This window comes from Exophiala xenobiotica, assembly GCF_000835505.1.
Source record: "Exophiala xenobiotica strain CBS 118157 unplaced genomic scaffold supercont1.4, whole genome shotgun sequence".
In the NCBI taxonomy this organism is placed as follows: domain Eukaryota; kingdom Fungi; phylum Ascomycota; class Eurotiomycetes; order Chaetothyriales; family Herpotrichiellaceae; genus Exophiala; species Exophiala xenobiotica.
The window spans coordinates 1,980,784-1,996,751 of NW_013562491.1; the positions used below are offsets into that span (position 1 = coordinate 1,980,784).

Below are 15,968 nucleotides of genomic sequence, written 5' to 3' on the forward strand. Positions count from 1 at the left end.
TCAACTCATGGCAGACCCGAGTCCTTCTGCGCCCATGAAGCGCGTCTCAAGAGCCTGCATCTTCTGCCGTGCTCGCAAAAGTCGCTGTGACCTGTAAGTTGACTCGATCAAGTTCGGTTTCACATCTCCCACAGACTGCGTTCACTGCGCTTCCGCTGTCGCATGGGTTGGTGGACCCCAAGTTGTCCAGTCGCCTCACATTTCCTTCCTCGAGCATTCTCCCCCAAGCCCGGCTATTCACTGCAATAGCCGCGAGTCGGCAATTTCGAAATGCTTCGCCATGATCACTGACTGGCAGCTACAGAGACGCTTCAGGCGGTCAACCTCCGTGTGGTCGATGCAAAAGAGAAAACCGCGAATGTGTCCTAGGCACATCCAACCGTGGTGGTAGTCGGGTGAGGAAGAAGAATCTCTCCAATACAACCTCCGCAGGCTTATCCCATCCTCCTGCCTTGACACCTCTGCTCGAAATCACAGCAGGACCTCAGTCCGACTCGTTCCTTCAATCTTCTCCTACCCAAGATACTCCTCAGGCAGCAGCTGCTAGAGTGTCGCAAGATGGGATCCCCTCCGGTAACCTGGCAGAAGACGATGACTCGGCGTCCACCGCCGACAGTACCCTAGGGCATACAATACCCAGGAATCCGTCAGATGCATGGCAGCTATTGAAAGATGTGGCCAACCGAGAGGCTGACCACCTACAAGCAACCTCTGGAATGTACAAGGATGGAAATACCTCAAATCAGAAAACGCGAGACGGTCCCGGACTAGAGCCTCGCGGTTCAATCAATGGTATCCATGCCGGTATTTCTACCTACCGCTTGGTAAGAGAAGGCTATCTCGCTCCCGAGCTCATTCAGATGCTGGTCAGACGTTACGCGGAGCATTATCATGCATATCTTCCTCTGGTGCCACGGAAGTATTTCGACCCGGCGCAATTGGATATATTCGCTACCAACGACAAGCATCTGTTGACCGCGGTCCTCACCATCGCATCCAAAGATCTGGTTGAGCAGCCGAATGTGCATGTATGTTGTTCCAGATACATGCATGACCTGATATCAGGGATTGCTGCTGGGCATGATTGCGACGTCGAAGCTGTTGAAGCGCTGCTTCTCCTCGCCGAATGGGAACCCCAAGGGCTGCGCAATCGTATCGTAGCCATAGGGCGAGGGGAGGAGGACCGAAGCGCATGGATGCACGTCGGTATCGCTCTTCGTACAGGGTACTTTCTCGGCCTGGACAGGACTGCTTTTCGACAAGAATCCGCCGAGGAAGCCAGAATCGACGGCCGCAAACGTCTCGCATGGGCCAATTGCTATGTCTCAGACCGTCTCATTTCAGTAAGGATTGGCAAGGCTTTTTGGTCTCGGGGACCCGGACCCATGACTGGGCTCTCTTCTCAAGACTTTCCGTCACTCCAGCCGTTCAGTCCAGGTGACGAGGACTATGCCAAAATCATGCAAGCCACCCTTGACCTCACTCAGCTGTATTCCAACGTGCACGATGTTCTCTACTCGGGCATGAGGACAAGTGGCCAGATGATGCTCATGGGGGATTATGTCAAATATGTGGACGATTTCCGAAACGCCATTGCCCGTTGGAATACCACATGGGGAAAGCTGGAATGCTCACCACACATCAAGGTCACCCTCCAGTTGTCATACGAGTACTTGTGCCTCTACACAAATGCTTTTGTCTTCCAAGCTGCAATATCTCAAGCGATTGCAAACAAGCCCAAGACTGAAGCGCACTCGTTACGGGATCATCTTCGCAAAGCGTTCAGTAATGTTGGGGCCATGCCTGATGCACGCTTCATCTGGGCTAGTGTTGCCGCAGCGAAGGCCTACCTGACTCTGCTGAGTACACAGATCGACCCTGGCAAGTACTTGCGTTATATGCCGCTACGGTATTATCTATACTGCATTTATTCGGCCGTTTTTCTGTACAAGGCGAGGTCATTCGGCGTGATGACGGAGATAGAAGAACGTCAGGTTCGTCACTTGGTCATTCAAGCCATGGATGTACTCAAAAGGGCTTCGGTCTCTGCACAGGATCCAGGCTCGCGCTATGCCCGACTATTGGAGCTGTTGTGGGTGAAGCCCCCCAAAGGTGGGATCCAAGTGCAACAGCCAGTCCAGTCGCCCGCAGCGTCCGACACTCAACTGTCTTCTAGCGGCAGTGTTCGAGTCGATGCGCAAGGATATGTCCTTTACAGCCCGGCAAACGATTTCTCCTGGCTCGATCTCGAGGCTGTGGGCGATTATGTATCTGGTGATCAACTCTCAGGCAACGGCGTCAACCTACTCGCACCTATGGCGGGCTTTGATCCTCCGCCTTCGTTTATGCCACCGACCCAAGGAATGCAATGGCAGCAGCCAAACAACGGCATGAATTGGGACTGGACCGGAAATTTGTTTTTCTAAGCGCAAAGTGCTTTTGGAACCGTCTCGACACCTACACAGTACAGCATATTTTCCTTGCTCTTCTGCCCGCCGGCTTACGTGAAGACGGTATCTCAGCATTGCAATTGTCGGCGATTGTCAATAGCCGACGAAAGCACTTGGCTTCCCCGCATTATCCACCAACCGCGGCGCAGTTTCCGCTGTCGCAACCGTAAGCAACACCATGGGTGGTGTCTTTGGAACAGATCCATGAATACGCGGATGTCGTCTGGTACGGTGTCACACACAAATCAGAGACTGTCCCAACTACAGTCGCATAGTACTCGACCATCACGACGACCGACTAGTGCTTCTTCTTCGTCAACCATGTCTGTTGATAACGAGATCAGGGGGCGATTAGCCCTGATTACTGGTGCATCCGGAGGGTAAGTCGAATCTCTGTCAGGAGAGTATGCGACTGACAGGTGCAGTATCGGTGCAGGATGCGCCCGAGACCTGTACAAACAAGGGTGCCATCTGGCGTTGACGTACTCCAAGAACAAGGCAAGCGTCGACACGCTACTCTCCGAACTACAATCCTCTCCTTCCGATCAGATCATCTCAACACATCAAGCAGATATGGCATCGACACAACAGATGGAGGACCTATACAAGGAGATTGAGGCACAGCATGGTCACGGTCCGGATATTCTGATTGCCAACGCTGGCTATGGAAAGAGAATACCGCAGATCGGTGACATTACGTACGAAGAGTGGGACTATACAATTCAGATCAATCTGCGGGCACCTTTCATCCTTGCCAAATTGGCCGTTCCTTATATGGCTCAACAAGGATGGGGACGCATCGTCATGATTTCGTCCATCGCTGGCTATGGGGGTGGCGTCAACGGCTGCCATTACGCGGCCTCCAAAGCAGGTCTCCTCGGGATGGTCAAGAACTTGGCTTCGAAGCTGGGTAAAGATGGTATTACGGTCAACGATGTGGCACCTGCGATGATTGGAGAGACTGGTATGATTCCCAATGCCAAGTTTCTTGAAGGGACTCCTGGAGATGTCAGAAACATACCTGTGGGTAGGCTGGGCACTCCACAAGAATGTGCAAACGTTGTGACCATGCTATGCAAGACAGGATATCTTACTGGACAGAGTATACTCTTGGCGGGAGGATTAAAGTAGGAACGTCAAAATACAATGTTCCTGCATTCATCCCAGAAGTAATGTCTCCATGGCCTTCACATGCGGCGGGAGCCATGGTCGCGAAACCCATGTCAGTGTGAGGCTTCTCTTCCGTACAGAGGAGACGTGGATGTACCACGATAAGTAGTCACTTTTACGTCTAAATGTACGGAGTATGCCTTTCCTAAGCAGCAAAAAAGATGATGTTCCAAAGAATGATATATCTTTCGACATCTAACTCCTATCGACATCGACCGCAAGTTAGATAGTACGGGAAGATCACAGCCAACCGAGGCAGAGCAAATTCTTGCTCTAATTCAACCACCTAATGGTGGAGAGTAACTTCTTACTCTTTTGATCCTGGGCTTGGGTCTGGCTTCGGACGAATTCTCACGAGCCAGCCAACTAGGCATTGCACCCATTTGAAAGGTGACAACAAATTGATGACTTTAATATATAAATAAACTATGTATATTCATTCACTCACGATACTATCTAGTAGGTCTGGCGCTAAGGTGACACGTAGAGGCGTCGGTTGTATGATTTTATGCTGCCACGTCTATGCTTCGCCGTATCCTGCTGGCGAGCTGGCTTGGCACGCTTGGCTGATGTCGACAATGGGAAGAAGCACAGGGCTGCAACAACTGTGAGCAACCCACATGGTTGCCTGCATTCTTGGGCGATACGATCAATCCAGTTTTATACTCCATAATAGCATCGTCCTCATCATCGTAGTTTTAATGATTCTGACATCTGTTTTGATCATACCGGAGCGCCGATGACATCGTCACAAGACTGAAGTACACCGCCTCTACCTCAATTCCACTAATATCCAGCTATTCCATACTGTGCACCTGTTCTACAATGGACAACCCTCCAACTCCTACCTCAGAGCGCTTCATGGAGCTCACGCAGAACCCTCAGCATCGGATTCCTGACATTCCTCACCATCTGGTCCCCACCGCCAAACTGCTCCATGGTGAGGCGAAGACATCCGCCATCCAGGGCGAGGACATGGTCTCCCGCCACCGGACTCCCTCTACCTTCGACACCGAGAGCCAGTCTCCCTTTCACGCCTCCTCCACAGACCCTCTAGACCTTTCCCGGCGCCTGAAGACTAGGTCCGAGCTTGACCACATCACCGCGAACACGGCTCGCAAACGTAATGCCTGCAACCCTCTGGTCATCACAGGCCGGTCCCCACAGTCAAAGATCACAGAATTTTATGAATCGCAAAACGAACAGATACAGAGGCTCTTGAAGCCAGTGGACGAGCATGTCAGGGAAGCAAGAGACACACATACTGCGAACAACCTACGCTATCAAATTGCTGTATATGGTAGTTTCGTGGCCAACATTATCCTGGCTGTTCTACAGCTTTACGGTGCCATATCATCACGATCCTTGTCGCTCTTCACGACCATGGCCGATGCAATCTTCGATCCCATGTCCAATGTCACGCTGATCGTATCGAATAAGGCGGTGAAGAAAGTCGATGCACGAAAGTTCCCGGCCGGAAGATCACGCATTGAAACAGCTGGCAATATTGTTTTTTGCTTCCTTATGACATCCGTCAGTTTTATTCTGATTGCGTTTTCCGTTCAGGAACTCGTCCGCGGAAACGACAGCACTACTAAGAATTTTCATCTTCCCTCGGTGATTGCTGTCACAGTGGCTTTCTGCACCAAGTTGGGCTTATTCTTGTATTGCTGGGCCTTGAGGAACCAGTACTCCCAGGTTCGCATCTTGTGGGAAGATCACCGCAACGATCTTTTCATCAATGGCTTCGGTGTGCTTACTTCCGTTGGTGGTAGTAAGTTGCGGTGGTGGCTGGATCCGGCCGGTGCGATTGTGCTCTCAGTCCTTATATCGGTTCTGTGGCTGCAAACGGCGTACTCGGAGTTCCAGCTCTTGATTGGTATCACGGCCGACACTGAGACACAGCAGCTTATTACGTATGTGAGCATGACGCACAGTGATCGGATCCGGCAGATTGACACGGTGCGGGCGTGGCATTCGGGTCCTCGACTCGTTGTTGAGGTGGATGTGGTCATGGATCCCGAGGAGACTCTGCGCGTCTGTCATGATATAGCAGAGGAGCTGCAGATGAAGCTGGAAAGGCTTCCGGATGTTGAGAGGGCATATGTTCATATTGACTTCGAAACAGACCACCGGCCAGAACACTTCTTGAAAAAGGAGCTGTGAGCTGGGATGAATGCAAATGGTAGGGCCAATTCCAGTGACGGCCGTTTATGACCTAGTCTACCTTATCAGGCGGTCTCTCAATCTATCATACTTATCTTTGCGCAAACTTCCCTTCTACCAGCTTGGGAGCTACTCGGTCCACTACACAAAATTCCAGTCACGGGTACCGGGACCTTTTGGCTCATGACACAAAGTCCACAAAGCCGTAGGCAAGATCTGGATTAGATCATCGCCAACGGGCATATTCATGGCTTGTGGCAACCTCTGATCGGCTCATTGCTCAGCCTCACAGCCAGGTTGAATCAGGCTGTCGACACTGCCCTAAGGGAGCCCTTTTGCAACTCGCAAACAGCGAGTTCCGTCACCACAGATCTCAGTTATCAGGTCACCTCTGGCTCCGTGCAATGCTTTCCTCCATCCAGTTGCGAAAATCTTTTCTTCCCATCCGGACTTTTATCGTCGCGACGAGAAGATCCCGGTGCTACCTCAGTGATACAGGCCTCTAGTATTACTTAAGACGTGAGTCTGGATATTCCTATAGCTCGATAAGAGCCCACATACAGCCGAAATGAAACGCAACTACATTGAGTTCACCGAGAATAACGAGCTTACTCTATCTCGCGAATCAACGCCCCCACGACGAGATCGCGAAAGATCCAGGGCCGTGAACGATGATACCATCTCCCTCTCATTAGACAGAAGGCCGCTACGCTCCGATACGCTCTGCGCCGCCTGTGCTCGAGTTGACCTCGACAATATCTTCTCTCTCATCGAAGCAGGGTATCTCTTTTATGATGATCGACCTGTCTCATCTCACCGAATGTTTTTCACACCAAATTGTGCCTTCTGTGATATGGCTAGATCCTTATTCAAGGTTGACCTAGGCGACACAGAATCTCTACCGGAAGATGGTCCGAGCTCCTTGGAATCTTTAGTTCAGGATTAGCTGGGTGATGAAGCACGTTTCCGTGGCTGGCATTTCAGAGCGTTCCTGAGTATAGGGACTACCAGTCTTCTCGAAAACCACAATTACCGACCGACTTTCTTTCTTGCAACGGCACGGGGCAGATCGACCGGCCCTTTGGAGTACAGGGAATTCCACAAATCCACGTTGAGAGGCTTCGTTTCTGTGCAAGACTCGAGACTACCTGAGAACGGCATTCGGACAGTCCCATTCCCATGCGTCGAGGTCAACCAGCACGAGGCGGATTTCTGTCTGATGCATAAATGGCTCGAACAAAAGTGCCAATCGCAAGTACCGATTACGTCAGATTTTCAGTGCCGAGTCATTGATTGTGAGGACCAAGTGGTGTGCAACATGACCCTTCGATGAAGTATCTGGCGCTCAGCTACGTTTGGGGGAAGTCAGGGCTGGCTCATAGGGGGGAGACGCTGATCAATGCTCCACAAACAGTCAAAGATGCGATGTATGCGACCAAGCGCCTCGGCCAGCGCTATCTTTGGGTGGACAGATATCGTATCCCTCAGGAAGGCAACGAAAGGCATGTCCATATCGCGAACATGAATTCAATATATGAAGCAGCCTATGTCACCAATCGTTGCTGCCAATCCGGGCCCAAAAGATTCCGCACATTCTGGCTTGTACGGAGTGTCGAAGCCGCGCAACTTCCAGACCAAATTCAATCACCATGGCAGAGTTTTCGTGTTAACGCCCCCGCATATATCATACTGGTTGTCACAATCGGTCTGGGCGACCCGAGGCTGGACTTACCAGGAAGCAGTCTTGTCAAGCCGATGTTTGTTTTTCACACCAGATCAAGTCTACTATGCCGACACCTCTAGCTATCAGGCTGAGAGTTTTCGACATCCGCTCCCGGACCTTCCTATACTTTCCCATCAGACTCTAGGTCCTGCATTATTCGAATCTGACTGTCGAGTCCTCCAAGGCATATTTTTACTGCAATGTCGCCATTTCTTACGATCATCATTTACTGGAGTATACGAAAAGGAGCTTAACGTTTCCTTCGGATGCACTGAATGCCTTTCGTGAGATTCTAGCAAAGACTGAAGGCGCGAGCATATGGGGCATACCATTCATGCCCTTTCAGAACGGCTTTGCCCCTAAACCGCTACCCAATGACCTCTACTTTGCCAAGAACTTGTATTGGACTGGTGAGTCCAACTGCGAAGAGCGCCAGGAGCGACTAATACACTTTCCGTCATGGTCATGAGCTAGCGTGAGTAAGATCAGAAGCGTGGTAGGTTTTGACGACTGGGAGCCGGTCAAGAATCATTCCCGCGCTCGTTTTGCTGTTGAGCGAGCCGATGGCAGCGTTGTGGCGCTGTGCCGTTTGATATTGGATTGCGCAAAATCGCACCAGATCATCCTGGGAGAGACGTATTTTTTGCATGTCACCAGTTGGATTTTCCGCGCGACTGTCAAGCTGGACGAACGAAGTCAAGAATGCCATGTCACACGACTGCAAGCCCCGGGCGGCCAAGATCTGATACTGAACCCTGAGACTCTAGTGAGAATCCATTTCGACGTACCGGGTAGCAGCTCGGCAATATTTAAAGTCAAGCCTTCTGTTGTCGTTTCTGCTGTCCTCATGGAGATGTCTCATTTCTTGGAGAGAGCGTATTTCCTGTTGCTCGAACGTGGAAACGACTTTTCCAGGCGCGTTGGCTTGCTTGAGATGATCTCTCCTCGTGAGACGGTTCTAGATCAGCGGTTTCTGGACCGAATCAACGAGGCTGCGAAATTATATTCACCTGTCACAATCCGTTTGAGATGATAACAGACCCTGGTGGCATGTCAATGGTGCCGTGCTGGGAAAGCGAGACGAGGTCGGGTCCGAAGTGATCAATGTTGAGACCAGACACTTTTCTTAAGGATGATTGGCCGTCAATTCAAAACTATCGCAGTCAAGGAGCTATGATCAAGAGGAGATATTCGACTCAGGTAGATATGATGAGTGGTGGTCACCACGCCGCAATAGCCGTCCAACTGGGACGCGTCCATCACCAACAGCGTCTGCTCCAGTTCCGGCTGCTTCAAGCAAAGCTCGCGCCCGAAGACAAGTCCTCATGCAGTTAACCTGCCATTTACTACCCTGATATGGTATCCTGGAACGGGACTGGGGCTCCATGGCAAGTCGTGTTGACTTTGGGCAAGGTTCCAGAGAGATACGACACAATGTTTCCCGCGAGGCATTCTGATATGCTTATGCTGGCAGTATGCTGGTCTACCTGTTAGACGGCGTTCATCAGCGAATGGTGAATACGTACGCCAACTGATTCCTGCATCAGGATAACCGACCCAGGAAAATATTGAGACATTTTGTAGGCCCTGGGAAGTCAGTATTCAGATTTCAAGGTCGTCTTACTTTTCCAATGACTGGTACTTACCCTCTGGGAGGATTCCGGGAAGTCGGTGTGACAGGGTCAATTGTGCTGGCGACGTATAGAATGGGAAAGGAAGTGTTGTATGTGGTCGGGTGCGAAAAGCCTGCTTTTGTTCGTGAGCAATCTTGAAGTATTTCCCTATCAAACACGATCACCACAACGTACCAGAAAAGCTCCGCGTCTTGGACGTGGTAAGGTTCAAAGATCTGCAGAGGACATTGTTGGAATTTGTCGGCCATGCATCCCCAAAATAGTGGCTCTGATTCTCGAGGACGCCGACATAATCCTGGTACGCTCTCAGAGTAGACAAATCGGTTGCACGATAGCCGTCAACGCACTTGACAATGCTTTCGACATCCTTGGCTTCGACGACGTTTTCGAGGCCACTCATCACCTGGGAGCCGTCCCCGTTCTCGAGAGCAACGAGAGCATCCGCAAGAAGGGGGAATCTTTGGACAGGAGCGTACACGGTCCACAGCAGCAGCTGTTTCAGATCTGTGTACGTTGCAAGTCCCGGTTCGCTTTGGCCATCGAGACCCGTCACAGGCACAGGATGGCTCTGGAGCGTGGACAAAATGTCGTCCAACCGTGCGGTGATGTTCTGCGGTGACGGGCCCCAAAACGAACAGTTCTTCGGACCTGCAAGATGGCAGTATGTCGAAAAAGTACCAAGAGCTTGGTCCGACTGGTAAAGACTCGACTTCCACGCGCCATTGAAGTAATCCTGGCCGTCCAAGACTCCGTCGAGCACCATGCGTCCCACGTTCTGAGGATAAAGGGCAGCGAAAGTCGAACCCAGCACGGTCCCATAGCTGAGTGCATAGTACCACACTTTGGCTTCCTCTTCGGGCTTCCCGGCCGCTTTCTGCTCGGCTTTGGCATATGAAAGCATGTCTGTGGCGACTGCCGGTGTGCTCACATATTCACCACTGGCATTCTTCTGGAACGTCGTACTGCACCATTGTCCGAAGAGGTCGGCGGAGTAGAACTGCTGATCGAGGGAGGTTGAAGACGAATTGGCCGTCACAGTGAAGAACAGGTCCTTGTATGCGGCTCTTGCATCAGGGTCGTTGGGAAAGCAGTCCACGACAGGTCCGCTGTTGTTGACTCCCCGTGGGTCGAAGCCAACGATGTTGTAGTTGGGTCCGAAAACTTCGACCAGCTGCGACCCTGTCGATAGAAGAAAATCAACTCCCGACCCTCCTGGGCCACCTGTAGAGACTTTAGCCTGTGGGACATTGTCTGCTCTTTCATGCAGGTATACCTTGGTTTATCAGAATGTTAGGAGCTGTGTCGGAGTTGTTCTGAGCGGCCAACTTGATGAATGCTATGGAGGTGCTTCCGACGGACGGGTCCTTGTAGTCGAGAGGGACTTGAAGTCTCGTGCATGTGTAGTTCTCAAAGCATGATGTCCAGTTCAAGGATGTTGATGGAGTCAGCTGGCGTGAGTTAGTACACAAGGGTCGGTTGTTGATCACGTCCTCCAGGATAGTACTTACTTTGTTCCAGTCGAAGCTCGCTTGCGTTCCAGCAACAGGACTGGCGCTCGTGTAGACCGTTCCTGGATGGTAAAGAGACAAGGTGTACGCAAAGGCCCAGAGGAAGAGGCCAATGCTCGAATATGTGCTCATGTTTATCTTGAATCACCAACACCCGTTGGAAGATACCATGCGAATATTAGTCTGACTTCAGAATCGCTCTTCTTATGCCAGCTGTCTCTCAGGGAAAACCTGAAGATCGTGAGTATAGAAAGCGAGGTCTTGGAGCTACTCACCGCACAGATATATATATATATATATATATATAATCCCCGAACACTCGTCGCCCTCGACTCTTTCGCTGACTCATCACTCGCTGCTTTGCTCTCCCGCTAACGACTATTTAGTCGAATCGCTCCCTCGTCCGCTCTCTTCCACTCCCTTCGTCTCTTTCGTCCTCCCCCTTCACTCCCTTCTGCTCCCTCACGGCTCTGGCCCGCTCCTGCCGTACTCCCTCACGTGCCGGTGAGGCTCCCGTTTGGGCTCCAGTCTCACAGGCGCCAACGTCGTGCACATCCAGCCTTGTGGTAACTTTACCCGATCACATCTATGAGGGCCCGTTTCGGCTCTGATGAAAGGTGGGATCTCTGAGAGCATGCCCTGCTACGTTGCTGGACGGGGTCAACTGAATCCCCCCGTTCTGCACCGCAGGACAGGCCAATGTTGCCCTTCTTCTTTCCCTTTCACTGTCCTCTATTCCTTTCCCTCTCCCTCTGTCTGTCCTCACATTTTCCCCTGCCCTCCCTCTGCTTATCGTGTGAATCACTCCTTCTATCCAGTCTTCTGACTACCTTAACGCACCTTACTGGCGTTTCGTCGTACTTTGCCCCTCCATCCCCAGTCGTCTGCTTTTCCTTTCCTCTCGGCGCTCGTCTTTCCTTGGGCGCTGCCCGCCCTGCTCGCTGCTTCCCAATGCCGAAGAGAAAGAAAACCGCGGCGGAAGTCTTTGATGAAGCGGAGGAGAACGGCTGGGAGCCGATTGCGAACGCCGATGTGAATGGCGATCCGGTCAGCAAACCTATTGAATCTGGGACTGAGCTGAACTACGATCGAATGACCGTCCTCTGGGACGAGTAAGTTCTTCGCCCCACCCGGGGTCGTGCTGGGCTTTACTAACAAAGGTGGACTTTGGTATATAGGTATGCAAGGCGGAATCCTGGTGTTACCCCCTACGATTTACGGTCTGCGAAGCATTTCATGGAGGGTATTGTAAAGGGGAGCAAGACTGGCCTGAGTCTGTGCTACATGAAGCAAAAGTGGACCGACTTTGGCGCCGCTTGGAAGCGACGACCTGCCAACCGAAAGATCCCCCACGAGGTGTCGGAGTCGGTGTACTATGTTCGTATCCTCTCTCTTCTATCCCACTTCACTTCCGTTTCTGTCGACGAAGCTGAAATTTCGTATTAGTACATCGAAACGGTGTTGAAGAAAAGGTATAACCTCTCAACCGAACGACGGCAGCCGCATTTTATGACGGTGCCCCATTTTATCGTTCTGATTAAACATGAGTGGCAAAAGGATTGGCACCAGTATACACATCCGAGAAGCCTGGTTCAGAACCACGCGGCTTGTACCCTCTTCGTTTACACGCCGTCGAGGGTGGGAGAAATCTTCGAATCCAACATGCGCCGCGGCTCCGGACGAGGGTTACTATATAAGGTAAGAACACCGTGCCATCTAAACTGGGATGGGCCTGTACTGACCATTCGGACGTAGGATATCGTCTTCGTCGTCTTCAAGAATGAGAAAGGAGAGGCGGAACTCGCCGTGCGGGCCACGCGCGACGCGAAAGGCTTCACCAATAAGCCACACAAAAGGTCAATCGACCAAAAACTTCCTTTGCTTCGCTTTCAACGGGCATCCTTCTGACATTGAACTTCCACCAGGCCACAGCATGGCATGTACGAGGATATGCAGCCGCTATACGCGAACCCGGTCCTGCCTCTACTGGCCGTCGCCCTCGCCGATGACGCCTTCCAAGATTACCTCACCTTCGAGGAAATCGAGGCGATCCCGCCCCCGGTCGATGGGTCCTTACACCATCTTCGAATTCGGAAAGAGCTGCACCAGGTGCCCTTTTTCCGAACTATGTCCCCCGAGGGCCCGACGGGAAAGATTCAACCTGCAGTTTCCTTCAGCACTGGGCTGGTCGGCTTGGGCCATCGAGCCGGGTATGAAGAAAATATCCGGGTTCACGATTTTAGGAGGGAGGTCCTGGTTAAGGCCGACGGTAGGTTCTGCTCAACGAGGCCGCTGGAACGGAAAGTGCTGACTTCGGGCGCAGACAACGGCTACTCGATCGCCGAGAGGATGAAGTTTGCCGGCCACGAAAATTCCGACACCTTCTTCGGCTCGTACATGCCTCAAATCAGCACCGTCGACGGGCAATCCAGCTACTGGGGAAAAGCGCGCCGCACTATCTACCTCGAGGGCTTCCGGGGCCTCTCGCTGCAGCACCACCCGCAGATGCTGCAATCGCTGCCGGCCAAAGTGGAGGCGAATCTGAAGGAGCGCGCCGACTTTCTCGCACTCAACGAGGAGATCGAGTCCCTCGGAGAAAGAATCCGACGCCTTCCAGTCGGGCACGATTGTCAGCGAGAACGGACCCGCCGGGAGGAACTGTACTGGCAGAAACGCCAGATGGTGTCGGAAGAACTCAGCAGGTGGCAGAAGATCCAACCCCGGAAGGTCAACCAGGACACCAAAACCGAGGCCTCGCCTGTCGCATCGTTACCCAGCTTCTTCAGCCGCGTCCGGCGGCTGGATCCGCCTCGTGACCGTCTGGCCTCCTCTCTTTTTCTCGACGTGCCTCTCCGGAGCCCCGAGGGGCGGGCGGCTCTCCAAGATATGATTACCCTGTGTCAAGAGAACCCCAAGGTGGCCTACCGCCCGAGTCTGCGTCCAGAGAGCGGCCGTTGCCCCGTATCGGCGTGCGCGGTAGAGATGGAAAGGTGGGTGACTCCTCTAACCTCCCCCGGGGATTTCTTCGATTCCCGTTCCGCGAACGGCGCCTAGCTGACTATGTTAACTTCGACAGCCTCCGTCTCGCGGCCCGATGGGATCACATTTATCGATGCCATGAAGCCAGTCTCGCAGCCAGACACGGCTCTGCCGAGCTGTGCTTCCACTGTGACGAATGGATCACTGGCAAGGAGGGCTGGCGCGAGCATTGCCGGCGCCATCTGAACGACCTCGAGTCACTCCCAGTCCAGTGGAATCCCCTGATCTTCCGTCAAACCTTGGCCGCAGCTGGTCACTGCCCTTTCTGCCTGTTCAGCACGCTTCTCCCGCCCGACGAGCGGTTCCGGCAGTTCACGAAAAAGCTGCCCTGGCAGCAGCATCTGGACAGACATTTTGACGGGCTCGAGAAGAAGGACGGGCTCGCTCTATCGGACGAGGTAAAGGCGATGCCGTGTCCTGACCCGCGATGCGCCCTCTCCTTCGACACCGTCGTAGATCTCCAATATCACGCCCAAGACACCCACTGTTATAAGCGGACCAAAGCCAGCACAAACAAGCGACGTTGCCGTCCCAATCGACCGCGGTCGAAAGCCGAGGATAGCTTCAACGCCTTCAGCGAGTCCGTCTACTCTTCTGACTTTCCAGAGCGTAATCACGGCCAATCCGACTTTGTCGAGGAAGCCGTAGCGATGTCCAATTCCGAGACCACCGACCCTGCTGTCTCCCTGAAAAAGTACTTCGACGCTCAGCTGTCCTCAACCGACCCGCAGCTGAGTGAGGCAAATACTTCCATCGACTCCTGCAGCGGCCCACGCCCAGACCTACCGATCGACCGAAGTCTTTCCGATCTGGAGATGACGAATTCCGCCTCGCCGATGGCACTTGGGACTTCCGACCCCTCCTCTGAACGCAAGTACAGTTCGACCAGTCACAGTCCACCGGGATCGGAACCTTGCACGTCAGAGGCGGTGGAAGCGCTATGGCCCGTCGAGCTGCCAATCCTGCCGAGCTGGGCGGTCACGGATGCGACGGCTCCAACTCCCTCGTCGGCGGGATCCCAGCAAATGATTGGTATCACAGTCAGCAAGGTGCCGGACGCTGCCACGATGCAAACAGTCCTAGAGCCTCGCCCTGCAGTAGGTCAGTGGCTAGATCTGAAGGCGGGAAATCTTCTGCCCACGGGAGCAAACAAAGTGGACGTTCGAACAGCGGAGGATGCTCTGGCGTTCAGCGGCGACAAATGTGCTGACCTCGACTGTGATTTACTCCCATCCTATTGCGCAACCCCTAATGACGCGATCGATTCCCTCGAGCCAGGAGACGTCGATGTCGACGCCATGTTTGGTCAGTATTTATGCTCGCCTTCGCCCTCGCCCTCACCTTCGCCAACGCCCACACCGACACCCACCCCTTCGCCGGACGACACGGCCAGCGAATTGAGCGGAGCAACGTTGTTCAATGCCAGCCGCGATCTGTCTAGTAGTTGCTCGAAGTCATACACGGAGACATCACGGAGCCCAGCTTCAGAAATCTCGCCAGAGAATGAGACAGCTCGAGATCAAGAAGACCCTTGCCGCTCCGCGAAAAATGGGTCTCGCATCCATCTGCAAGTCAGCCAGCCTGAAATCACGCTCCGCCTTAACTTTCAGAACAGAGGCCTGTCTAGAAAGGAAAAAAAAGGAAAGGGCAGGATGAGGGGAAGGGGGAAATCCAGGAACTAAGAGGGACAGATCCGTTGAACGTATCGGTCTAATTATGGACTTGAACACGGCAACTTCTTTAGCGTCCTCCCCATTACTTATGCTGTACATTGGGATGACAGCTTCACTGCTGCTGAATGTATCACGGGATGTGGAGGAGTCCAAGGCTGCTATTCACACTATCGTAGCAGAAACATCTGAGAAGGATCAACGGTATTACGTCAGACGTCCACCGTAGCCAGGTGGAGAAAGAGTCGGTCGGGAGCTAGGAGGATGAATTTTGGTCCAATATTGAAGGATACATCGTGATAGTCGAGGTTCATGAGTTGGAACAGCAGGGTTTCAAAACCGTTCTAAGGGTAGGCTCAAGTGGATCTTGAGCTTTACGTACTGTACAAACAGCATTACAGTAGTGTTACAAGCAGATTCAGACTCGCTGAGCTGTTCGAACTGCTGTCCCTATGTCAAAATGTTGTAGAAGCCATGGTCTCTCATACGCTGTTTTTGAGCCTGTCCTCCCCGTGTGTACAGAGCCGATAACAGTAGATCCAGCGTAACCTTGCACAAGAATCTTCGTAAAATGCCATTATTCGAGTGAGGTGAGAGAGTTGTACGTG

At 52.6% G+C, this 15,968-nt stretch overlaps 5 protein-coding genes across 5 annotated transcripts; 4 read left to right on the plus strand and 1 right to left on the minus strand.

Annotated features, from left to right (window-relative positions):
* Positions 1 to 34: 34 nt before the first annotated feature.
* PV05_06943 (uncharacterized protein) lies at positions 35 to 2,426 on the plus strand (the record flags this gene model as incomplete). The annotated part of the gene is made up of 2 exons (XM_013459724.1): positions 35 to 93; positions 299 to 2,426. 2 exons carry the CDS (start codon positions 35 to 37, stop codon positions 2,424 to 2,426), a joined length of 2,187 nt encoding a protein of 728 aa, XP_013315178.1.
* A 345-nt stretch (positions 2,427 to 2,771) lies between these two features.
* Positions 2,772 to 3,581, plus strand: PV05_06944 (uncharacterized protein; the record flags this gene model as incomplete). Its single annotated transcript, XM_013459725.1, has 2 exons — positions 2,772 to 2,830; positions 2,876 to 3,581. The coding sequence occupies 2 exons, from the start codon at positions 2,772 to 2,774 to the stop codon at positions 3,579 to 3,581; spliced, it is 765 nt and encodes a 254-aa protein (XP_013315179.1).
* Positions 3,582 to 4,445: 864 nt separating this feature from the next.
* PV05_06945 (uncharacterized protein) lies at positions 4,446 to 5,786 on the plus strand (the record flags this gene model as incomplete). Its single annotated transcript, XM_013459726.1, has 1 exon — positions 4,446 to 5,786. One exon carries the CDS (start codon positions 4,446 to 4,448, stop codon positions 5,784 to 5,786), a length of 1,341 nt encoding a protein of 446 aa, XP_013315180.1.
* Positions 5,787 to 8,751: 2,965 nt separating this feature from the next.
* Positions 8,752 to 10,783, minus strand: PV05_06946 (uncharacterized protein; the record flags this gene model as incomplete). Its single annotated transcript, XM_013459727.1, has 5 exons — positions 8,752 to 8,987; positions 9,036 to 9,096; positions 9,156 to 9,255; positions 9,318 to 10,364; positions 10,417 to 10,783. 5 exons carry the CDS (start codon positions 10,781 to 10,783, stop codon positions 8,856 to 8,858), a joined length of 1,707 nt encoding a protein of 568 aa, XP_013315181.1. The 3' UTR covers positions 8,752 to 8,855.
* A 440-nt stretch (positions 10,784 to 11,223) lies between these two features.
* On the plus strand, positions 11,224 to 15,755 carry PV05_06947 (uncharacterized protein). The gene is made up of 7 exons (XM_013459728.1): positions 11,224 to 11,763; positions 11,830 to 12,028; positions 12,098 to 12,349; positions 12,407 to 12,507; positions 12,577 to 12,920; positions 12,975 to 13,641; positions 13,728 to 15,755. The coding sequence occupies exons 1-7, from the start codon at positions 11,351 to 11,353 to the stop codon at positions 15,370 to 15,372; spliced, it is 3,621 nt and encodes a 1,206-aa protein (XP_013315182.1). The 5' UTR covers positions 11,224 to 11,350; the 3' UTR covers positions 15,373 to 15,755.
* The last annotated feature ends 213 nt before the right edge of the window (positions 15,756 to 15,968 follow it).